The sequence below is a fragment of the Astyanax mexicanus genome, chromosome 7, assembly GCF_023375975.1.
Source record: "Astyanax mexicanus isolate ESR-SI-001 chromosome 7, AstMex3_surface, whole genome shotgun sequence".
NCBI lineage: Eukaryota > Metazoa > Chordata > Actinopteri > Characiformes > Acestrorhamphidae > Astyanax > Astyanax mexicanus.
Window position 1 is genome coordinate 38,662,795 of NC_064414.1, and position 24,865 is coordinate 38,687,659.

At 37.9% G+C, this 24,865-nt stretch overlaps 3 protein-coding genes across 4 annotated transcripts; 2 read left to right on the forward strand and 1 right to left on the reverse strand.

Annotated features, from left to right (window-relative positions):
* Positions 1–961: 961 nt before the first annotated feature.
* LOC103034133 (TATA box binding protein) lies at positions 962–8,395 on the forward strand. The gene is made up of 8 exons (XM_007248559.4): positions 962–1,111; positions 3,090–3,224; positions 3,603–3,940; positions 4,057–4,144; positions 4,634–4,725; positions 6,966–7,133; positions 7,318–7,412; positions 7,507–8,395. Exons 2-8 carry the CDS (start codon positions 3,171–3,173, stop codon positions 7,584–7,586), a joined length of 915 nt encoding a protein of 304 aa, XP_007248621.3. The 5' UTR covers positions 962–1,111; positions 3,090–3,170; the 3' UTR covers positions 7,587–8,395.
* Positions 8,396–9,120: 725 nt separating this feature from the next.
* pdcd2 (programmed cell death 2) lies at positions 9,121–11,785 on the reverse strand. Of its 2 annotated transcripts, none has more exons than XM_022684653.2 (6): positions 11,404–11,785; positions 10,454–10,693; positions 9,888–10,007; positions 9,706–9,806; positions 9,482–9,595; positions 9,121–9,376 (listed from the first exon to the last, which is right to left on the reverse strand). In XM_022684653.2, the coding sequence occupies exons 1-6, from the start codon at positions 11,714–11,716 to the stop codon at positions 9,212–9,214; spliced, it is 1,053 nt and encodes a 350-aa protein (XP_022540374.2). In that variant the 5' UTR covers positions 11,717–11,785; the 3' UTR covers positions 9,121–9,211. The 2 variants fall into 2 exon arrangements, with proteins under 2 accessions (XP_022540374.2, XP_007248619.2); XM_007248557.4 differs by having other exon boundaries at positions 9,123–9,376; positions 9,888–10,025; positions 11,404–11,784.
* Positions 11,786–12,908: 1,123 nt separating this feature from the next.
* Positions 12,909–23,266, forward strand: rhoua (ras homolog family member Ua). Its single transcript, XM_007248556.4, has 3 exons — positions 12,909–13,520; positions 15,298–15,356; positions 19,389–23,266. The coding sequence occupies exons 1-3, from the start codon at positions 13,277–13,279 to the stop codon at positions 19,839–19,841; spliced, it is 756 nt and encodes a 251-aa protein (XP_007248618.1). The 5' UTR covers positions 12,909–13,276; the 3' UTR covers positions 19,842–23,266.
* Positions 23,267–24,865: the final 1,599 nt, after the last annotated feature.

Genomic DNA, 24,865 nt, shown 5'->3' on the forward strand with positions numbered 1-24,865 from the left:
AAATGAGCCCAAAATGAATGGCTCCATGGAGTAAATGAGCAAAACCATAGTTAATAAACGTTTGATCACTTTAATACGGAAAACTGTATTATTATTCTCAACACGGAACAATTTAAAATGTTTTAAATACCGAAAAAATGGCTTTAAAGCTTTTAAATATATTTACCATTCAGCTCACAGTGGTAGAAATGCCAGCGTCTCTATTATCTAAACATTTTTTGCTATAGACAAATGGTAATATTTCTTTACTAACGTTTTCTTTACTTTTTTCTTTATTTTTTAGTAATATACTTCATTCTAAGTTCTTAGTTAAGTTCACCCCAACTCACTCGCGGGGTCCTCTAGCGGTTCACAGTAATTTTCTGACATAACGTGGGCGATAGAAACTAAGCAGTCTCGGCATAAACTATCTATCTCTGGTAGTACCGCGTTAGGGAGTTAAGAATCGAGAATTTCAAAATAAAAACTTAATAAAGTCTTAACTAACAAATAAAATCTTTAAAAAATTAATTCGTGTTTTTTTTATTTATTTATCAATATTTTTTTAGAACTCATAAGTAATAAATTACATGTATAGTGATCGATAGAGAGTCGTTCATATTTTAATATTCATGTAAATCTTTGGAGGTTTAAAAAAAAAAACAAGTGAAACTTAACTAAAAATCTTCGTTTTTTTAAACTTCATATTTTATTTTTATTATTGATATTGTTATTATTATTATTCGTATGAGTCGTTTATATTATATGTAATATATATATATATATATATATATATATATATATATATATATATATATATATATATATATATATATATATATATATATTTATAGGCAGTTTTGGGCAGTTAAATTGTCGATTAGAGTAGTTTATATTTTATTTATATTATATATGTTTATTTTTTAGGAGGGGATATATATATTTTTGGGAGTTAAATGGTCGATTAGAGTCGTTTATATCATATTTATATTATGCATTATATATTATTTTTGGGAGGGTGGAGGTTAGTGCTCGTATTATATAAAGCAGCGGAAGTGGTTTGGTAAAGCTGGCGGAACTTGCTGTGAAGTCCCGTGTTTTGCGCGCACCCGGAGACACAGAGAGAGGGGAGGTAAAATCAGACGCGGGTTTAATCTGATTTCTGAGTGTTTTAATGATTAACGGGTGTATTGTAATATTCAGGGTCTCCGGCTGCCCCTTCTGCCGTGCTGATACTGTAGCGGCTGGTTGTTCCAGTGCGGGGGTTAGTGTTGGAGCGACGACAGGCTACAGTTAGCACAGTGAGCTAACCAGCGGTTTCTGCAACCTGGACCCAGCCGAGCCTCCGCTTTATCTAACCGGGGCTGCCTGGAGTCTAACGCGCTGTCCAGCTGCAGTTTGGGCTGCGTGATTAGTGTAGTCTGCGGGTTTATATCGCTGAGTGGTTAATTAATATATGAGCTTTAACTCTGGTTAAAATCAGTAGCTGTATATCCGAACAGCGCCATTCATTCACTGTGACCTGATTTCTGTTCAACAACGCTTCTTACAGGAAAAAAATTCGCTCTTTCTCATTTGCTTTTCATAATTAGCGTTAAATGAATTACACTTAAATTCTGCGAGCTTTAATTCGCTTGTATGTTCATTTAATAAGAAAAAAATAGCTATTGGTTTTGATACGTTTGCAGGTTATTGTAGCTAGTGTGTTTACATTAGCTAAATTATCTAAACATAATTACAGAAATATACGAGCCTCAAGCGTCTCTATTCGTAATATTTTAGCAATAGGAGAAACAATCCAGTTACACACATCTAGCAATAATGAAGTTTTTAACCAGTAGACATAGTAATTCAAGATATCTACACTGAAACTTGCTGATGTGATTTTTAAGACTAAAACAGCTCCCCATACCAAAATAAATGTATTTTTGGATATGATGGAAGGTCCAGTTGTTAGTTGTGGTTGCCTGTCTCTCTCTGCCTCTCTATCTCTCTCGCTCTCTTCACGGGGCTGTGAGATTGTGAGGATGAGTGAGTGTTATTGTGGTAATGTTTGCACTTAGCGGGAGAGTCTGAAAGGAGCTCATTGGTACTCTGTAAACTTCCTGAAACCCACATGAATTTTCTCTGATCTGACACACATTGAATGGATGTGCTTTTAAACAAAGTTGTCTGTTATTTACATTCATTACTCGGGTAGACGTATAGATACTAGGGATACTAGAGAAATATAAACTTGAAGTATCTGTGCCACAGAGTCCTATAGTGCACTACCCCCTCAAACAAATTTATCTATAAAGCAATAATGACTCGTATTAAAATGTTAATGTTGACAAATATGGGATGCATTAGACTGCCTGTTTCATCCACATATATGTCAATTGAAAAAATGAATGCCTTTTAGTATTAAGCTAATATAATAAAGGAGCTTAGGTGGAACATTGTGAGAGCTTGAGTTCTTGCTGGAGTATGACTTGATGTGCAGGTGTGATGGATTGTAAAAAAACAGGATTTCGGAATGTTATGCATGTACTTCTCATCCAGCCACAATCAAATTTACTCTATCCACATGGAGGAATTTACATGGATAGGGTTTTTTGAAAGATGAGAAGCTGAAATAAAAAGCTGAAACTAAGTAGAAGTAATGTTTTTTTTTTTTAATGAAATTGAGAGAGAAAAAAACATACAAAACCACAATGTAAAGGTATTTATTGAAGACAGAACATTTGTAACATCATAGCAAACATACCAACTAAACTCAATATGGTTTGGTATTTATTTGGAAGAAATTATTGGTATATAAAATTCCATTCAGATGCTGCTGGGCACGAGCATTACCATCTACTGTGCTGTTTTCTTTGGGTGAAAATGCCTTCTACGGTGTGTTCCCAGTACACGTGCTGATGTGGATCGAAGAATGTTAAATACCATTACAACGTCATAAATAAAATGTCCCATCCACCTGGCACTAACTATCAGGCCCAGCTTGAACTCTGATAATTATTGTTGCCTTGCCATGTGCATGCTGTGATGCTTTACATTTAATATTTGACTGTGCTGCTTGATCTACTGTCTTCTAACTGCTTTTCTTTTCTTTTTTTGTATAACAGAAAGCTGGACATCTGAACACCATCTCTGCTCACACCTCTGTCTAGATTGTTAATCTGCTGCTGGGTTCATAACTGGACAGCATGGAGCAGAACAACAGCTTGCCCCCGTTTCCACAAAGCCTGTCGTCTCCACAGGTGAACAGATTGCTAACACAGATACCCAGTCTCTGCTCTTGCAGACTTTAGTCTCATAAATAATTCAGAATGAATCACTCTAGTTTTACACACATTGTGGGTCATGTATGGTAGAAAATGTACCTGTTAAGAACTTTTATGAATGTTTTATTAACCCCTTCAAAATGTGAAACTATGCCTTTAAGTTGTGGACTTATAATATTGACTATTTTTTTAACCTTAATGCACAAATTATGTAATTTATATTGCCATCCTCGTAGACATGAGTCATGCAAAAAGTGCCAATTTGAGTTTAGCATTAAAATGTAACTAGTGTAAACACTGGCTTCATCATTCTGAACAAGTCATGCTTTATTATTGATTTCTGTTCATCTGCAGGGTGCTATGACGCCTGGCATGCCCATCTTTAGCCCAATGATGCCGTATGGCACTGGGCTTACACCACAACCAGTGCAGAACACCAACAGTCTGTCACTTCTAGAGGAGCAGCAGATGCAGCAACAACAGCAGCAGCAGCAACAGGCTTCTCAACAGCAGGGTGGAATTGTGGGTACATCAGGCCAGACACCCCAACTTTACCACTCGCAAGCAGTTTCAACCACCACAGTACTACCAGGCAACACCCCACTGTATACCACCACCCCTTTAACCCCCATGACGCCCATTACACCTGCCACACCAGCCTCTGAGAGTTCTGGCATTGTCCCCCAACTACAGTGAGTTCTGTTGTATCACTGATTGATATAGAGATAATGTGCAATGATTTACCAGAATGTTTCTGTCCTAGCGATTTTAGTCATTTATAAATCCATATTCTCCCCTTATGTTAAAGGAATATTGTATCAACGGTAAACTTGGGGTGCAAACTTGACCTGAAGACAATAGCACTTCGAGCCAGAAACGCTGAGTACAATCCTAAGGTAATTGTTTTTGTTTCTTGCAACATTTAATATTTATTTAACAGATTTGTAGCAATATTTTACACATTGACCTAATGCCAAACATGTTAAATTGCTGTATCTGTTACAAAAAACCTGTTTTGGAGCTACACCACACCCATAACACATTTGGAACACAATGTAGTTAGTTAGGCCACTCGAGGTCAAACCCAAGTGTAAGATTGGGCTCCCTTGGAAGCAGTGCTGACTAAAAATAATTTAAGAATTATTTTGTTAATGGGCTCTGACGTGGGATTTGCCCATTCTTCTCAAGCTTTACTCTGACACCCCAAAATGACTTGATCTCAAGTAATCAGTGGAGTTAAGAATATAAAAAAAATATAATAAAATATAAACGACGAGGATTGGTGGGCCTTCTTTTAGCATCTGACATGTTTCTAAATTCCAGTAGCAGAGCAGCTTGCTTTTATGTAAAATTTCTTGTAGTTTAATGCGTTTATTTCTTTTCAGCGTTTTGCTGCCGTCATCATGAGAATACGAGAACCCAGAACAACTGCTCTGATTTTTAGTTCAGGCAAGATGGTGTGCACAGGAGCTAAGAGGTAAGGGACATTTGCAGTCATATTTGATTATATCAAAAATAGAATTTGCCTTGTTTATTTGCATCTGCAAATGAAAAATGCCACAGGTTTTAAATGTGTAACTGAATAAGTATACCCCAAACTATGCCTGGGGTGCCTATTTTTATTTGTTATTAAATAAATTAATGATTGAATTCACAAATGAGCAATATTCCTAATATTTGTGTGAATTGGAAGTTTTATTAGTAGTTTATCTTTTTTTCAATTATATTTATATGCATTACTTACTTTAAGTTTTACTGGATATGAAAATCAATTAAGAATTATTTTATTTACTATAAGGTATTTTGTATGTTGTAGGGTTGCAACGGTATGAGATTTTCACGGTATGATAACCGTCTCGGAAAATACCGCGGTATCACGGTTATCACGGTATCACAGTTTGTTACATATATTATTAAACTGACCCTTAAAGAAATTACAACAAAGGTTTTTTGTTCAATTAACTATTTATTGTAGAAACTACACCATCAGGTGAAGGAAACCATGTTTTTCCACTACTCTTAAGGGCATTAAGAGTGTATATATATATAAAAAAAAGTTGGTATATAACCAGATACTGCAGAAAGAGGGGATTTATTTCTGACATGATCCTCACAATAGAGATTTCTTTTTAAGGCTTTCACTACTTAAAACCTTCAACATATGAAAAACAGGCACGTCAGAATGTGAAAATGAACGCATGTAAATGAATGGCGTCTTTCACATCCAGTCCGGCCAGGACCTTTACACGGACACGTGAATCCATCGTAGCACGCACTTCACGCCTGTACCTGCGTGCCCAAATTTCGGATAACTCGGCGCTTTTGCGGGCGCTTACCGCATGGGTTGTGCACGACTACAAAGAGGTTTTATTTAGGTTCAGATTTAAATTATAAACTGAACACATACTTTGCGCTGCACAGCGGGGTGGTGTTCTCGGAGATGGGAGAACAGGTTTGATGTATTTCCTCCTTTAGCTGTGACTACGGCCACATTGATTACAAGCTTGTTGATTACAAGATTACAAGTCTGTTTTCAGGCTGTTTGAATGAGCGAAATATGATCAGAATTATGTTAATTAACACTAACATAGAAGCATAGAACTATTATTTAATAAAAATGATTTTTAAGAACAGCTAAACACAGTGCGGAGAAGTTCACGTGCGAGAGAGAGAGACAGAGAGAGAGAGAGAGATTTGCGTGTTCTGATGTGAGCTACTCACAGGTAAAGGTTCTCTTTTATCTCTTCGTGCTCATTTTAGTCCAATTCATAATTCTGCAGTTTCTCAGTGTTTTCTGTCGTATTTTGCGGCTAGCGCGAGCGCTTACAACTAACACCGCGGACCGCGAGGTGCAGCCGCGCTGCCGCTGTTATGCCGAATCCGACTCCCTGCTCAATCCGACTCCCGCTTCGCGGACAGAATCGGCACAACACCTCCCGCTGTAGAACTGCGGGAGTGAAAACAGCGCTTATAAATAAGTTAGTTAAGTTTCACTTTCAGTTTTCGTTATTTGGTTCGTTTTCATTAACAATAATAATTGGTTACTTAGCATTAACATTGTGATTATCACACCAGAGCTTTATTTAAAAATAAAATATATAATTAAAAAACAGATGCCTACATCTCAGACTATTTTCTGGAGCCCAACCCGACCCGGCCCGAGGAATGTGGTGGGAAATCTCGGCCCGAACGGACCCGATTTCGGGTCGGTCCTCGGGTCAGGTCTGGTTCGGGCAGAGAATCTAAGCTCTAGTCTGATGCACTTTCTGCTGTTCTCACCGCTGTGTGCTGAGTAGCTGAAGCGGAGCAGAGTTGCGCATGCGCGGGTGACTTTCTCCGCTGGCTTGTGTTTTACCGGTAATAAGCAAACACACACGGTATGATAACCGTGCATTTTAATACCACGGTATACCGTGAAACCGGTTACCGCTGCAACCCTAGTATGTTGTGATTTCTGGGATTCCTAAAAGTTATGTGGCTGCTGCTCCACTAAGTCAGTTTTTTTTCTGTCTAGCAAGATTACAGCTAAGATTTGTCTTTTTCTGTCTTTTGTCTCACTCTCTCTGTTCTGCTCCATTCTCATTTTCATATGGCTACAGTTTCCACTGTATGGTTCATGTTTTGTATTGTTGAAAAATGGTACTCCTTGTTCAATAATGCAAAAAAATCTTAGTTGACCTGTAGCTGTTGTGTGCCTTTATATCTTTATTTGTGCAGTGAGGAACAGTCTCGCCTCGCAGCCAGAAAGTATGCCCGAGTAGTACAAAAACTGGGATTCCCCGCAAAATTTCTGGACTTCAAGATTCAAAACATGGTTGGAAGTTGTGACGTCAAGTTCCCAATTCGACTAGAGGGCTTGGTTCTCACCCACCAACAGTTCAGCAGGTCTGTTTTTCTGTCCTCAAATGTTGTCTTCACCTAGAAAAGTCTTCAGATTTGTCACATTTTAAAATGGTTATGGTGTGTGTTTTTTTTTTTTTTTTTTTTTACATTAAATATCACTATTTTAATGTTATTAAAAGCCTGGAAAAGAATTATCTAACCCTGCACAATTTGACTTCTTTTGCAGTTACGAACCTGAATTATTCCCTGGGTTAATCTACAGAATGATCAAACCCAGAATTGTCCTTTTAATTTTTGTTTCCGGCAAAGTTGTACTTACAGGTGAGTTTCTTTTGATCAACTTTCATTAATTTGTCAAATCCTAAAATGTGAAGTATCTAATATTCTGTTTGTTTTTTTTCTGGTTTGTGTGCAGGTGCGAAGGTCAGAGGTGAAATCTATGAAGCATTTGAAAATATTTACCCTATCTTAAAAGGATTCAGAAAGACAACATAATTGCATTTGGGTGGACCTTCCCTGTTACCCTTGTTGGCAGTACTACAACATCTGCTCTTATAGTTTAATTTTAATTATGTAAATAAGGACTTGTTCTTTTCACTTACAGTGAAATGGGAAAACTTTTTATTACCTTTTTAATTTTTTTTTATTCAGCAATTTGTGGCCGTCACAGTCCATGTTCTTATACAAATTCTATATTGGTTTTACTGTTTATGCCATCTATTTGTATTATACCACACATTCCTTTAATAAATAGGCAGGTTACTCTCAGCAGTCCTGAGAGGTGCTAAGACTGTCACCTTACAAGAGAAATGTCAGGATCACAGTTGACACTCTTTCAGATGCAGAGTTGCAAGTAAGTTGATGCACTGAGTAGTGTGATTGTTCAAATCTGGCTTTGACTATGCTTTGGCTTGTTTGTTTAGTCTGAATGCGACATTTTTCTTGTTATTTTAATGTAACTTACTGAAATACTGTGAGTCTTCCATGCAGCCCTAACCCCTATAATGAATTTAGACATTAGGAAGCACTGGCTCAACAAATTTACAACAGCTGGCTTAATTTTGGTGCTCCTTGCAGTGGCCTTTTAAAAAGGGCACAGGTAAACACTTTAAGGTCCTAGTCCCTATACGTCTGTTTTTTTGGAACAGCAAAGAGCCTGAAATTTGGTTTGTTGGGACAACATTTACTGTGCATTCATTATACGGGTTACATAGCCTCTTGTAAAGCACTGCTAATGTAACGTTTTCTGCCTCAGTTGTACATTTGCTTTGAAACACAGGCAAATAAATCTTATCCATTTAAAATGCTTGTTGTATGTGTGTTGCTGTCCTTCTGATGGTATAGGTCCATACAGTCTACTTTTTTTTTATCTACTTTGTCCTGTGGAAGATGTTGCAATACTGTATACATTGTTAAATTAGTATTAATTAGTAAAGACTAGTATTTTTATATTTTATTTTGTCCTAAGACTCTTTATAGATCAATCTCCTTGCTTACATTATTGTAGTTACAGCATTCGTACGGTCATGAAAAACCTGGAAAAGTTGTGAAATTTGAAAATAGCAATTTCTAGGCCTGGATAAGTTTTGGGAAAAATAAAAATGCCCAGAAAGTTTAGGAAAAGTCATTAAAATCTGGTCTACAAATCTTTGTGTTGCAGCTTATCAATAGAGAATCTATTTTGAGCTGACAAATACATCAGCTCAGTTTTTTAGAGTTATTTCAGTAATTTAGCCCCACACAATGGAGCTCTGACACACATTTTATTAAAGAAGATTGTGTCAACATTTACTGATTACTTTTAGACCAACTATAATCAATTTTAATTATAGTTTTAGTTGATTTTTGGATTTATTGTCCAAGTCTGCACTGATTTAAAATTGTATGTTCATGAAAATTTGCCTTAAAGGCTTCAAAAATCATGGAAATGTATTGGTTAAAACATGTATGAACCCTGTAATTAATTGCAAAATATGAATTCCTAACACCTGTAGCATTATGCATTCTTATCAATACTCAACCCAAATAAAAAAACACACCATTTTCTTAGTTTCAAATAACCTTTTATGAACAAGATTATAAATATTGATAAGTGATGTATGTTTTGTTACATTGTGGAGTTAATGAGCCCGATCCTCTGAAATGTCTTGTTTCCAGATGAACTCTGGTGAGTATTTGTTGCCTTGGTCACAGCTGTCTACACATGTGTAGATGACCAGCATTCCCCAGTCTATACTGGCATCTGTCCTGTCCACTTTTAGGTGATTCAGCAACTGGGGCATTATCTGAAATTACAGCATTTTCCAAAATGTCATTACACTTATTAAAATTAAAGGGGACATACAATTATATAAATGAATGAAAAGACAACAGAAATCTATCTTAATTACCTGAAATTCAAAGTTTCTCTGGGCACCACATTGGCAGTTTGGTATATCTGCTTTACTGGGCACATGCTTAGATGACACCCAAAGTGGAGATCCTGCTCTACAGTATCGCAAGACCTAGAAACAGGGAATCAACGCATTAGGCACAACCAGTTTATTTTGAGTGAAAATTACAAGACATGGTAAATCATCAAATGTACTTTTAGAAAGTGAGTGTTGTCACTAACCTGTTCTGGTTCTGTAGCTATGCACTTCTTAAAATTCTGAAAGACTTTAGACTCCTGGGTTTCATGAAGGGCCATGCTCTCCAACTCTGTCTCCTCCAGTTCTGCGAAAAAGATCAGTGTAATCAATGATTCCCTCCTAAACTGGTCTAAATGTTATCATTTCAAAATTGTGTCTAAATTACCTGAAGAAGCACACCCTGCTCCTTCTGAAGATTCATTCTGTGATTCTTCATCTTTTACTGGTAGTTCCTCAGGCTCTGTAACCAGCTCCCATTCAGGAAACAGGAAGGGATTGTGTTCTTCTAAAGCAGAAGAAGCTCCTGATAAACAGTTGAGGACAGAAAAGTGGGAGATAATTTGTGATTATGTCTAGGAGTATTAAGATCCGCGAGATACCCCTACTAGACAGTAATGTGTCCAAGATTATTAAAAACACTGAGTGTTTACATGCACTTAATAATCTGATTAGTCAATTACTGTACACTGAGTTGCAATATGAATGTCAGCTAGAAGTTAAATATTATTTAAATTCTTTCATTTCAGAGAACCTTCAAAAGTGTTTGTCCCCAGTGTTTCTTAATCTGATGTTTAGACCTTACTCCAATCTAAGAAATCTGAGTCTTTTGTTTATTTGACTACTTTAATAAGACCATAACTGACTATGAATGCACTTTAAAGTGCATGTAAATGCACTAAATAAAAACTGTGCTTAAACTGCATCTATTATCCAGCAGCTTTAAACTCTCACCTTCAGTACAGCACTTTCTCTTGTGATGCTGCTTCCAGTGGATAGTCTGGTGCTCCTTGCTGCAGTATGTAACTGAATGACAGCGTGAACAGGCTTTCTGTCCAGGGCAGCCACAAACCCAACATAGCTTAACTCCAGAGCTCAGTATGCGATGTTCGTCCCCACTGTCAGCAGGCTCCTCCTCAGGTGGGGGATCATAGGGGTAAAAGTCATTTTTCCTTGGTAACTGACTTCTAAACACTGAGGAGACAGAAAACAGTAATTCGGTGTTTTGCTTCTTAATAAGTGCTGTTTTTATCTGTTTTCTGTTAGGGTTACCATTACTGATGTGAAAGTTTTACCATTCAAAAAGTTTCAAAAAGCTTTATTGTATCCGGCAGTCTTAACTAGCTCAATGTACTGTGTGTATAAACAGTGTTTTTTTTAATAAATTACCTGTGCAGTTTCGAAGCTCTCAGTGCCTCATTTTAAATATCAGAGCCTTCGAAATTCTAGCAATGAAGTGTAAAGCTACTTTGAACTTGTTAATGGTGTGAAAATAGAGATTTCATTGAATGAGAATAAAATTATTAAAATTTTTAATCTCTCAGTTAGAGGTGTAACATATATCGTATGCAATAATAAAATTTAAGTTTAATTTTGTTGCAGTAGTGTATTCTTGAAATATTTTTTTTAATTCAGTGTTTTGTCATATCGCCAAGAGTATTGTTATCACAAAAATACCATAAAAATATAATGATATTATTTTAGGGCCATATCGTTCACCCCTACTTCGACTTCTTTAGAAGTATTTCTAAACCCTAGTAACAATACCTCTAAATGAAGGTGAATACTTTTGACAGCTCTGCACATGACTCAATTATCTTGTTCCCACGCATTAATAAGTTTATCAAGTTGTGGCCACGCATTATTATTGTTTAAGATGTCACATCAGGGGCTCCGTACTTTACCTTTAAAGCAGCTGTTGTCGTTTGTGGTGTAGCAGGCCGGGGTCCTGCAGCAGAACACGAACAGAGTGCGGTGGAAACTTCGCTCACATCCGACAACCGGAGCGTAAACCTGCAGGAGGAACCCGAGGGGCAGGCGGCACCGCTCACACAGCAGCTCGGCGGGGGCAGGGAGCTGCAGCTGGCTCAGCCAGGCCGGCCTCCCCCCCACTTTACTGGGGAACTGAGGGCTGCGGAGCCGCCAGGGCTCTGTCTCCTCCAGAAACCCCAGAACTACCCCGGTCTCCCCTTCAGAGTCACAAACACATTCAGCCATATTCAGCACAACACACCCTCCACTACACAGCGTGCTTCACCTGCACCGCCCTAATACAGTCCGGGTAAAACAAGAGACACGAGGAAAAGGGTCCGCCTCTGTTACACAAGCTACAGTAGTTTTAGCTACTAAATATTCATAAAAACACGATAAACATACGCTGTACTTTGCAGTGATTTCAAGGAATTTTACAGTAACTTTCTGTGAATCCTGTAGAAGCTTTTAAAAGAAAAGAATAGAATATTCAATAGAAACGCGCTGCATGGTTTGGAGTTGTAGCCAGCTATCTGTACATCATAAACATTATGCATCATATTTATTTATAGATATCTCCTTTTTATCTCCTGAAAAAAATTGATATGAAGATGAAACTAAAAATTATTTTGTTTTTTAAAAGCCTTTAAACTTTTTTTTCACTGAGATTTAATTTAGTTGCATGTCCACAAGGTGGCCTACTTGAGCTAAACCTTTCTTTTTGTGATGTAGAGGCTTTGCATTTAATACTGGACATTAAAATTAGAATCAAATAAAAGTTAATGTATCATTTACAGTTATATACTGTGCATTAAAGTGACTGCCCGGTACAATGGGAAAACATCTCTATAATATACTATTCAAAATGCAAAACAAAATACAAAATATATAGATAAATAAAAAATAAGAATTGGTTATCTATCTATCTATCTATCTATCTATCTATCTATCTATCTATCTATCTATCTATCTATCTATCTATCTATCTATCTATCTATCTATCTATCTATCTATCTATCTATCTATCTGTCTGTTTGTCTGTCTGTCTGTCAATGTTATAACACTAAACATACACGATTAAATTAGTTGTATTAAGAAGATGCATAAAATGCATGAAAAGGTGGTGGTTTGTGTTTATGATTATTCTAATAAGTATTAGTTTCAGGCTAATAAATTACATGATATTGAAATAGTAATTCTACATAAAAGAAGTTGATTATGTCTATAATAATAGTAATAGGGAGGGGTGGGGGTACTTAATTATAATTTAAGGCAAGTCCTTTTGTAAATGTATTTACTCAAGTGGAGGTCTTAAGGGAGTAAAGGTACAAGATGTACTTTGCCCACCACTGAGTCTCCATCTCAGTCCAGCCGTTGTAGCATGTGCTGAATTTATTAGCAGTCTTTAAACAGGCGGAGAGTCTCAGTTCCTCCTGTGTGTGTTCAGTGTGGAGGGGTGTATATAGTGTGCATGTGATCTGGATGAGGCTGAGATCTCCCTCTCTCTGTGGATGATGTCATTGTGTTGGAGTATAGCTCAGGGGCTGGATCAGATGAGAGAGCAGAGCAGGAGGAGTGGAGCAGGGTCCTCTTTCTGAAGCAGAGCTTGGAGTTTATTCTCACCTGTTTTAAGTCAGAGGTTTTTTTTTTACCTCAGTAAAACCGGGTGTTTTATATTGTCTGCACGTGGAGAATCTGCAGATCCTCTGGAGGAGGTCAGTCAGCAGTGTGATGTAGTGGTGCAGACAGTGGAAGCGGATGAACCGGCGCTGTTAGAGGGGTCTGTGTGAGGGCTCCGCAGCAGCGATGCCTCCGCAGGGTGTTGGGGAGTATAAACCCGTCCCAGAGGCTGCAGTACCGCCGGTTCCGCCCAGGCGGGTCCGCAGTAAGGACCAGTCCAAAAAGGCTCGCCGGGGCTCGGCTGCAGAGCGCAGGGTGAAGTGTGTGCTGGTGGGGGACGGAGCTGTTGGGAAAACCAGTCTAATAGTGAGTTACACCACCAACGGATACCCCACCGAGTATGTCCCAACTGCTTTTGATAACTTCTCAGGTAATTACATATAATAAATCTGATATACATCCACTTTATTATATACAGCTCTGGAAAAAAATAAGAAACCACTACAGTTTCTGAATCAGTTTTTTTTCCTGATTTTGCTATTTATAGGTATATGTTTGAGTAAAATGGACATTGTTGTTTTATTCTATAAACTACCAACAACATTTTTCCTAAATTCCAAATAAAAATATTGTCATTTAGAGCATTTATTTGCAGAAAATGAGAAATGGCTGAAATAACAAAAACGATGCACAGCTTAAAATTCAGAGCTCCAAAATCAATATTTAGTGCAATAACCATGGTTTCTAATCACAGTTTTTATGCATCTTGGCATGTTCTCCTCCACCAGTCTTACACAATGTTTTTGGATAACTTTATGCCACTCCTGATGCAAAAAATCAAGCAGTTCAGCAGTTCTTAGATTTCAAGAGGCTGAAGAACTTGCCATGTGGGTCAGCCAGACCTCCTTCTGTACCAAGTTCTAGAGAGTCTTTTCAGGTGTAAGAAACAATACTCATCACTCTCTGGCTTCATGTGTAATTTCTGTAAAGAAAATAATTTGAACAGTTACAGAGCTACCTGTGTTTATGTGTCTTTTTCTATTTACTATGATGAAATACTACATTTTCTGTGTGTTGTACAAAATATGGGGGTGTTTTAAAGCTTTTGACCAGTAGTGTTTATATATATATTTTTTCCCATATTAAACATTATATAATAAAGAAATATTTCTGTATACTACTCCTTGAGTAGTAGCATACTGTTTCCAAGTCTCCAACACTTGTCTTGTGTCCTGTGGTGACCTGTAGTAATATAAGTCTTCATGCAATTGATGCTGTATTACAGATCTTTTTCATGAAGGCATATACAGTATAAAACATAATGCCTAGGATGTCATTCATTATAATGTGTTCACAATATCCCTTTTAAATAGTTTTACACTGTTTACATTACATTTACATTACATTTACATTTATAAGGCATGTAATAGATGTTTTTATCCAGAACAAACTAACTACATGCTCTAAATGCTTCACTGGTCACTCAGAAAATATCCTAAGCTTGTTTGTAGAAGATAGAATCGAAAAGATACATCAGGCTTATATACCAACTAAATACACAAATAATTCAGTATGTATACCTGAATGCATAATGCTCATATACTAAACTGCTCCTAAACGTAAAATTAAGTGATGAACACAGCATTTAATAGCTGCAATATAAGTACTAATTTAAGCACTCTTGGTCTTTAGTCTGTATGTGAAGACACCTAGCAAATCTTTAATTCAGACACTTAGCAGAAGTATGTTAAACGACCTTGGTGCTAAGTATGCTATAATAAAAATACCCTTGTGGTAATGCCAGATATTTTATACTGATCTTAAGTGGGGCATCAATATGTTTAATACCAACCATACTCTGGCAAAAGCTACAGAGGCTGTTTTTAAAAGAAGGGTCATAATCAGTGTTATTCTATTTAAATGGCTCATTTTATTTTGCTAGGGTTAGAAAAAATTAAAAAAATTAAAAAGGTATAATTCAGATTCTTAAGCTGTCCCAAACACATACATCTATGCTAAACTGTTTTAGCTTTAGCTGTTACTACTGCTGAGAATCTGTAAATGACTAAAATGACATAATCAATATCGGCTCACTCTGTTTTCCTTGATGACCCATATGACAGTTCATGCACCAGAGCACAGTGTGTGAGGTGGTGAGGGGTCCTAATGGGATGTGCTCTCTAATTTGGGTGTGTTTTCCCCTGCAGCGGTGGTGGCTGTGGACGGCAAGCCTGTGAAACTCCAGCTGTGCGACACTGCAGGCCAGGTCAGTGCTTCACTTTCCTCATTACAACTCCCATCAGCTCACACACACCGAGTTTACACACAGGCCGCTCCTATCTCTGTGTGGCCCCGGTCCCAGTCGTGGTGTAAACAAATGACACACAGTGTTTACGTGAACCTGCTGACTTCAGCCGTGATTTACGTTCTGTAAGCTCCTAAACCAGTTGTTTATTCTCCGAAGATGCAGAGGAAGAACAAGTGAAAAACAATCTTCATGAATCATGTTGTGATCAGACCTGACTGACCATGGGTAGAACCGTATCTGTTTGCAATTTTATCAGCATTTACAAGCATTTTTAGTGTAAATTTGAATGATCATGAATGTGATGTGGAGGGCGAAGTGGTGATATCCACTATGCCGTAATAGATGAGCATGATGAGCATAACTGAACATTTTAACTGATAAAACCTCATGTAAGACATATTAAATAGGGTGGAAAACAAATGCAGTATTTAATAACCCTATTAGATATCACAATATTGTTGTTAACTCAATAAATGATGATTCCAAATTAGTTTGAACTCCTTTAAGGTTTTTTTCAGCACTGCACTCATTTTCCCAGGTTAAGAAGTAGTTTGGTGTAAGCAATTACTGTGGTTCTGTTCCTCAATCTACCTCACTCCGCCTCGCTCTGCCTCCAGCCTTGTTATGTCATGTGATCAAAGTCCACAGCATGAAGACCTTCTTTTGTTCTGTTTCTACGTGTAAATAACGCAATATTAATGCAGTTTGCTGTTATTTACATTGTGAATAGGCAGCTCTTTCAATGTATTTGTCATTAAAACTCATATTGGGATGCCTATAAAAATATGATTAATCTTACAGCCCTACTTATAAACCAGTTGTTGATTCTCTGAAGATGCAAAGGAAGAAGGACAAGTGAACAAAATCCCTCACAAATCATATTGTAATCAGACCTGACTGGCCATGAGTAGAGTTAGAGTAGGGTGAGTAAAGAGCGAAGTGGTGGCTCAGGTTTGTTTTGCTGAGTCATGATTAGGGCTTTTTTGTAAAGTTCCTCAAGAGTTTTTCAACACAGATCAGGTTTTTCAGCTGCATCCAGGGGAGTGAGAGAAAGGAGGTTAACCAGTCCGATACGTCAGCTGTCTCTGGCTGTGTGGGAGGGAGGCATAAGCTCTAGGGGACTGCAAATGGGAAGCTCTCTAATTGTGATAAATTGGTCCTGATCCGGGGAAAAAAGCAGACCTAGTTTCAGTTGAGGCACAGCTGGGGCTAGTCAGTGGAAATGTGAGACCCGGAGTGTTTTCAAGGAGTGGAGCCGCCTGGAGAGAGAGTCAGCGGGGAAGTTCGCCAAGAGGGATGTGGAGGTGCGCTGCTGTCTAGATCAGGAAAGAGTATTGGCTCTCTTTTTGAGTTCATAGGGTTTTTTTCTCTGCTTAAGAAGAGAATTAACGGAATCCAATACGTTTAAAGGAAATTAGGACACAGATAGGCTGAAGACTGGAGTCATACACTAAAGTCATTCAATTCAGTACACAGGTATCCATAGGTATATTATGACCACGTACTTGTTTCTATCATCCCTCGGCCCAAGTTATCAACTCCTCTGACCATTCTGGAGCCCGATGTTTCTCAAAATAATGTATTATCCTCCTTTCAGCCTTCACCGAAAGAGCAGGTGTTATTTGGGTGGTAGGTCATTGTCACTGCTGCAGAGGCTCTGACATGGTTGTGATGTGTCTGTGTGTTGTCCTGGTATAAATGGATCAAACACAGCAGTGCTGCTGAAGCTTTTAAACCCATCGTTGTCACTGCTGCACTGAGAATAGTCCACCAACCAGATATAATATGCAGCCAGTAGTGTCCTGTTGGCAGCACCCTGTTACCACTGATGAAGCTGGTTTAAACTGATTAAACATCTGGCATGTGAGGTTGTTTATAATAAATGATAATAAAAAAAAATGCTTCTCTGTCAAGCTTTTGTTTAAATTTCTCCCTAATCTCTCTGTCACGCCTGGCCTGACTTTTAACGTTCTACCTTTTTTCTCAAGTTCTTGGGCTCCCTATCTCCTTATAATGCATTTTTCCATACTCTGTCCCAATTCACTAACCCGGGGCAGCGATAGTGTATTGGACTGTGACCCTGATGACACTGGTTTGATCCCGCGTGAGGAGCGGTGTGTTGGGTTCAACAACCCTCTGGGCTGGAGAGCTACTAGTAGCACTACTACTGTAGCACTCCATCCCATTAGACTTAATTTTCCAAAACAGAATTTTTTATTGTGGCTCGCCACATAATGGCTTGGAAAATATCTGGCCCGCGGCCAAACTTAATTGCTGACCCCTGGACTAGAGGATGACCAGCATAAATTGTGTATCACCAAGAAGAACCAGTTATGTAGGAGTATTTTATAGAATGGACAGTGAGTGAATAAATTGTTTAAAAACTCCAGCAGCACTGCTGTGTCTGATTCATATGTACCACCACAACTCTATAACATTACCATGTTAGTGTCAGTGCAGTGCTGAGACTGACCAACCACTCAATTATAATGACTGCTTATTAGTATTGTCCTGACCATTGAAAAACAGGATGAACTGAAAATAATAAAATATCTAGAGAAACAAAAGTACTACAGTCTGTAATAATAGAACCACAAAGTACTTCTATATAGTAAGTGGAGCTTGGAAAATGAACAGTGAGTGTAGAAACAAGGAGGTGGTCATAATATTATGATTTTACTGTGTATAAAGATGAAATGCAGTCTGTGCACAAAGTTGTTTCCCAAAGTAATTACACACAATGTGACAAACATGTGGAAATGATAAACTCATCTTTGTCTATTAATCTGAACCCATCACTTTGCCAGTGTAATCTTATATTACATTTTAATGAAAGCCTATGATTATCTTTAGTGCAAACACTAATTAACTTTTTAATTAAATAAAAACTTTATTCTTTATACTCTGGTATGAATCATAGAGACTTTTTCTGTTGTGGTGGGAAGTACCCAATTAACTGATCCGGCAGGAAATGAGTTTTGACATCTGAGCCTGTTCCAGTTTTGGACTCTTTGAGGAAGAGTGAAAGCGATGGAAGGCTACGTTCATAAACAGCACAGGCTCGTTTTGCCTTCCAACTTTATCTCACTCGCTGCTGGCGGACATCACAAGCCCGGATAAGGTGGAGATATGGAATCAGCTTGCCACTTGTGTTTTGAAACGTGGCACTTGAGAGGATTAAAGACACGGCACTGTAGATAAGCCTGCTGATTGATGTTGGAGGCCAATGTGGGTTAAAGTGTATCAGCATTACCAAGCTTCATTTAGAAGAAATCTCAATGATTGTGATTGTGACGTGGAGGGCAGCAGCGTAGGAGCGATATCCACTTATGCTGGAACAGCTGATCAAACTTTTATGACCTTTTATATAACTTTAATGAGCGCCATAAGGCAGAGATACATGAGTTACAGTCAATGTGAATGACTGCTGACATCAACAGCTCTAATTCTGTCTTTCATGTCTGTGAGCAAACATATCTACTAAAACTGATCATTAAAGTAATAGTGCACATTATCTGTAATAATCTGTGCTGTTCTGCTTCAGTGCTTAGCTTCGAAAGTGTGAAACATCACTTTATCTTAATGGCACCACAAGCTTTTAATGAAGGCTTCTAGGGATTTGAGGTCCAAACTCCATTACCAGTGAATGATTTTTTATAGCCGTGTGATGAGCAGAATCTTAAGGGTTAACTTAAGGGTTTGTGTGTCAAGATGATGTCATTTACTTCACCATATCTCCTTTTATTAGCTTTATAAATACTGTTTATATGATATGTCATATATGTCACTATTTGCTACCCAAGTCAAAAGACAAGAACATTTCTAAATAAGAGTGTCAGCTAAATGAGCCAATTGGTACCAAACACACTCAAACATTAAAGAACATTTTGTCTTGTGCTGTACAGTTATCATTTTTTGACAGTTAAGAAATACAGTTTCCCCTCTCTTCCTCTATTTTATCACTGATTGTAATTTCTTCTTCTCCTGCAGGATGAATTTGATAAGCTGCGGCCTCTGTGCTACACCAACGCAGACGTCTTTCTGCTGTGTTTCAGCGTCGTCTCGCCGTCCTCCTTTCAGAATGTTCGGGAAAAGTGGATCCCAGAGATCCGCAGGCACTGTCCACGTGCCCCCATCCTGTTGGTGGGCACCCAGGTGGACCTCAGACAGGACGTTAAAGTGCTCATCCAGCTGGCTAAATACAAGGAGCGCCCGGTTGAGGCCCAGGAGGCCGCCATGTGTGCTGAGGAGGTGCGAGCTGTGTCTTATATGGAGTGCTCAGCACTGACCCAGAAGAACCTGAAGGAGGTTTTCGATGCAGCCATATTGGCCAGCATCCAGCACATGGACAGCCATCATCAGCAGAGACTGACCAAACGTACACCAGATAAGATGAGGAAACTGTCTAAGTCCTGGTGGAGGAAATACTGCTGTCTGGCATAGAGGAAGGTCTGAGTGTGTGTTTTTGGACTCAACTGGGTTGGGGAGGGAGGTGAGAGAGACTGCATCTAGATCTTTCTTGGAACTTAGAAATGGGACAGAGCACAGAAGCCTGAAAGGAGTGAAATGGAAATATTAGCTGTACATTTTTGACTACACTGATGCATCTGTTAAAAGAGCAAAATGGAAAGGCATTCTTCTTTTGAGTAAATTGCCTGTGTACACTTTATGAAAGAATGAATGAAGTTACACTTAAATAGAGCCTTTCTAGGCACGCGAGGGCACTTTGAAAACATGTTTTACACACAACCATTTACACTCAGCACTCATCCACAGACACACACACACTGGTCAGAAGTGGCAGCCAATTGTGCACAGCATACTCTCAACCAGAAACAACCAACTAAATCGGGCACTGAGGCGTTCAACCAGCATAGAATGCCATTTCATATGTGGGCAGTCATACAGTCATGCACACATACAAAATAGAGTATGAAATTTCTCTAAGCAGTTCAAGCAGTTTAACCCCTGATCAGAGCAGCCATGTTTTTCCATCCATCCTTTCTTCATCTGTTCTCCTTCTTCACAAAGAGCTACATAATAGAATCTTAGGTGTAACAAAGCATTTAATTCATTTTCAGTATCGAGTTAGCTTTAAAGGGCTTCATCAGAATCCAGTTACACACTGGAAGACCTAATTTAACGTTGAGCTTTTCACTATGCAGGGTGCCTCTCGCTAACACTAATGCAGTAAGAAGTCCCTGATGCTTTCCCCTTCCGTCCGGACTACCCAGCCTACACTGTGAAATTGCAAAATCCTCTTGGGCGGTCCCAGCAAATTGTATATTTATGCTGTTTCCTTTGCCGTAAATACGTTGCGAAATCCTAATTAAATGAAATGGATGACTGGCCTTCCTAAGACTATCCTGTTTTCCTGTTGGCAAGGGTCCAAGGCTTGTTTACTCAAGAGTTACTGAAGTGTTAAATCCCTATCCAACAAAAAAAAGAGAGTAAATTTTAGAATACAAACATATTTTCATGCACGGTTGTTTTGGCATCTGTTTTTATTTTCATTGATCTATAAAGTCAAGGGATGACCTGTTTTAAAAACAGCTGTGTAACAGAGTTCCTGCAGTTCAGTCTCTCCTGTTTACTTTATGAGACCATCCTGGGCTTCAGCATACTCCACTTCAGAGTACGCCATGAGGTCATGGTCACTCGGCTGAATGGCTAAGCAAGGATTCGCCAGACCAGCTGAAATGACTGGGCCTTCTGAGAGGTCATAACAAACCTTGTCACGCCAGATGTTAAGCGAACCGTTTAGTCCAAAGAGGATGTTAGATTTGTGTGATATTAGGAAATGGCTGCTGATCCGTGATGCTGGTAATGGGTGGAATATTGTTCAGAAATGTGAGACTTGAAGAATGTAATGTGAAGTTCATAACATTTTTTTGATGAAATTACAGATTGGTGATCATAATAGCGCCTTATGTGAGTTCTGTTCATTTTCAGAAAGCCTTAACAGAAAACAATAGCTTTTAATATGTGAATATCAGTTTAGGGGTTTTATTTACAATCAGTGTGCTGTTTTTAGAAATTACATTGTCATATATGTACATTGACCAGTCTTACCTTATTCAAATTATGCATATTGTCGCTGCCACGCAAAAACATATACCTATATCATTTGAATAATGTAAATCACAGGATTTCTTAATAAATGGACCAACAGAATTGCTCCTAAATTACATAGAATAAAATATTGTTCCAATAACTTCTACTGAAAGTAAAGAAGGTGTTTTGCTTCTCCTGTAAAGTTGCCATTTTGAAGATAGGGATATTCATTGATCAGCAGCACAGTCTTGTCAACTGTAAGTTATACATTTGCAGAGCATTATCCTGAGGTAAATAATTGATAAGGTCACCCACATCAGATGAACTGGATCAGTCAGTCACCTGTTGATATGGGACATGTGAGCATGTGAAAAAAAGAGAGACACACTGAATTGAGAAAGAGAGAGAAAAAGAGAGAGAGAGATTAATGTTTCACCAGATAAGCAGTGGTAGACCCTGGAGTATCTATGTATAAGACCACCATTACCAAACCTGATGTCTGTACTGAAGCTGAATTGAGCCCTTCCAATGAATAACCGTATTTTCTACCTTTTGAGAGAAATCAGCTCTTGTTTCTTATTTTTTTACGTTAAAAAACAAAAATGTGCTTTAATATTTAGTAATAACATTAATTAATATCTTACAATGATACAGAAAATAGCTGATTTCATTTAAATTAGAACAAATGGTTGATATATGTTTGTTCGTTGAAAAGGCTCTATTATCCTCACCCTGAAAAAGAAGCTGTTCCTGATGTCTACCATTAGAGTGTACCTGAGTATGGGATGGTGTTGTATATAAAGACAGTGAGGTGAAGTTGAATGGGTAATGGGTTTCCTGAAAGTGATTACTGTAAACTGCAAGTGTGAATCGATGGTTCAAAGAATCGATGGTCCCAAATTCTGAGTTTTCTGTAAAGGAATGTTGTCTTAAAGGTCTCTGACACTAGCCTATAGGTGGTTCAATGCTGTCAGTGTGTTATTACCATGTCCTTCTCCAGTTACTGTATGATCTGTCTTTGGCGGTGACATAAACTCTGTAAGAAATAATGCTGTGTTCCAATGCTGAGTCCCAGAAGAATCCAGGATGGCTCCACTGCATCAGCAGTAGTAAAATCAGAATGATTATACAGTTTAGAACTTCTATCGATGTGTGTCTCATTAAATCAGTCTGACACATAGTACTGTCCAACTTCTATCTGTAGACATGTTTTAATGTTGTTTGGATGCGCAAAATACTGTATAATACATATACTGTTATAAACTGGGACCATGCTAAAAAGGATAACCTGGGACGTGAAAAGAGGGAAATATTTTGACTGGATTAGTCATAAAACACTGATAAATGGTGAAAAAAAAAACTGAATTTTTAACTGGAACGTCATTCCCAATTCCAGTATCTGATTACCAAGGTTAGAGTGCCATAAAAGGTGTTGTTCTTAAGGAAGCCAAAGCTGGTCCTTCTTTGATTCATAGAACATTTCATGATGTTTGTTTATATAGTGTATTTTAATCATCTTTGGGCTGAATCAAACTGAATTTTGACTGGTATAAGTCAGTGTTGATTGCTACAGTACTAATTGCTTTTGCAAAATCATTTTATGTAAATATTAAGCTGTTCTTCTGTTATAAAGATGCCATGTACAGATCAGTACTGCAGCAGTACTGTGAGCTGTCCCGTTTGCTATGTGGACGGATCTGTTGCAGCTTTAAGACTCTCAATAGACAAAGATATTCAGACAGGAGTGAAATGAGGTAATAACAAATTGTATCAATTGCTGTACTTCGGAAAATAAATATGCAGTTTACGTATAATGCAGTCTGTCTGTGTTTATTACTAGAGTACAGTGTCTAGAAGCTTCATAAATGTGAAAAATCCTTTATTTCATTTACACTTTACTATATTTAAAACAATTTCATATAGATTTGGTTATGAACAAACTATATTAAGACCACTGGTTTTGCTATTTAATGAACATTGTTGTTTTATTCTATAAACTATGGATAACATTTCCAAATAAAAATATTGTCATTAAGAGCAATTATTTGTAGAAAATGAGAAATGGCTGAAATAACAAAAAAGATCCGAGCTTTCAGGCCTCAAATAATGCAAAGAAATCAAGTTCATATTCATAAAGTAGGAGTTTAGAAATCAATATTTGGCGGAACAAACCTGGATTTTAATCACAATTTTAATGCATCTTGGCATGTTCTCCTCCACCATTCTTACACACTGCTTTTGCATAACTTTATGCCACTCCTAGTGCAAAAATTTAAACAGTTCAGTTTGGTTTGATGGCTTGTGATCATCCATCTTCCTGTTGATTATAATCCAGAGGTTTTCAATTTGGTAAAATCAGAGAAACTCATAATTTTTAAGTGGTCTCTTATTTTTTTCCAGAGCTGTATTTTAAAGTTCACTGTATATTTTTGAAAGGTGTGAGAGATGCCTTGAGCTGATTTATAATATGTTGTGCTTTTTTATTTAATATAGTGCATACTTTTAATTTAATATGACATTTAGTTTTAGTATAATACAAATATGTTTCCCAGGACTTTATTAAACCCATGTTTAGTAAAGTGCAGATACATTTTTGGAAAAATGGACAAAAGGAAAATTAGACGTGCTGCATTTCTAAAAAAAAAAGTTTTTTGAGGACTTTTTTTTTATTTTTTATTTTTTTTTCAACTCAAAGAACTGTTTTATATCTAATATGGTTCTTTGTCTGGTTATAGGGTTCGTCACCTTGAAGGAAATCATTTTAGAGATTATTTAATAGAGTGTAGATATGTATATATTTTTCAGATTTTTGCCTTCTATTATAAATGTACTCTATTATGGGTGCGATCTCCAGAATAAGCAGCAGCCCTGAAATGATCTGTTATGGCATTCATGTTGTGATCTCACTGGTAGTTCACTCTGCTCAGAGATCAGTTTCAAAGGTTGGTTTTATCTGACCCTCAGGCGCATTCCCACCTCCAATCAGAGCAGTTAGACAGGCGTCTGGATTCATTCAAGCACTGCTGGACTCATCTGTTTACTTTCACTATTAGCACACACTGTCTTCACTCTTCACTACGGATGTCCAGCGTCTATGACGCATTCAGGGCCATTCTCCTTTGATTGCATTGTCATCTGACAGCACTTTCTTTGTGTGTGTGTGTGTGTGTGTGTGTGTGTGTGTGTGTGTGTGAGTAGTGGAAAGGTTTATGCTGCAGGCTTCTTGACCAAAAGGCCTCATGCTACAGATAGCTCCAATTACAGAGAGCAGAGGAAATCAGAGAGACATCAGGCCAGTGTGGATAAAGCTGGCCGGGTCTGTGCTTGCAGACAGCCTGTCAGATAATATGTACTTCCACAGCAGCAGTTGCCTGAATTGAAAGAGCAGCCTGACGAATCAAGTTAGTGCAGGA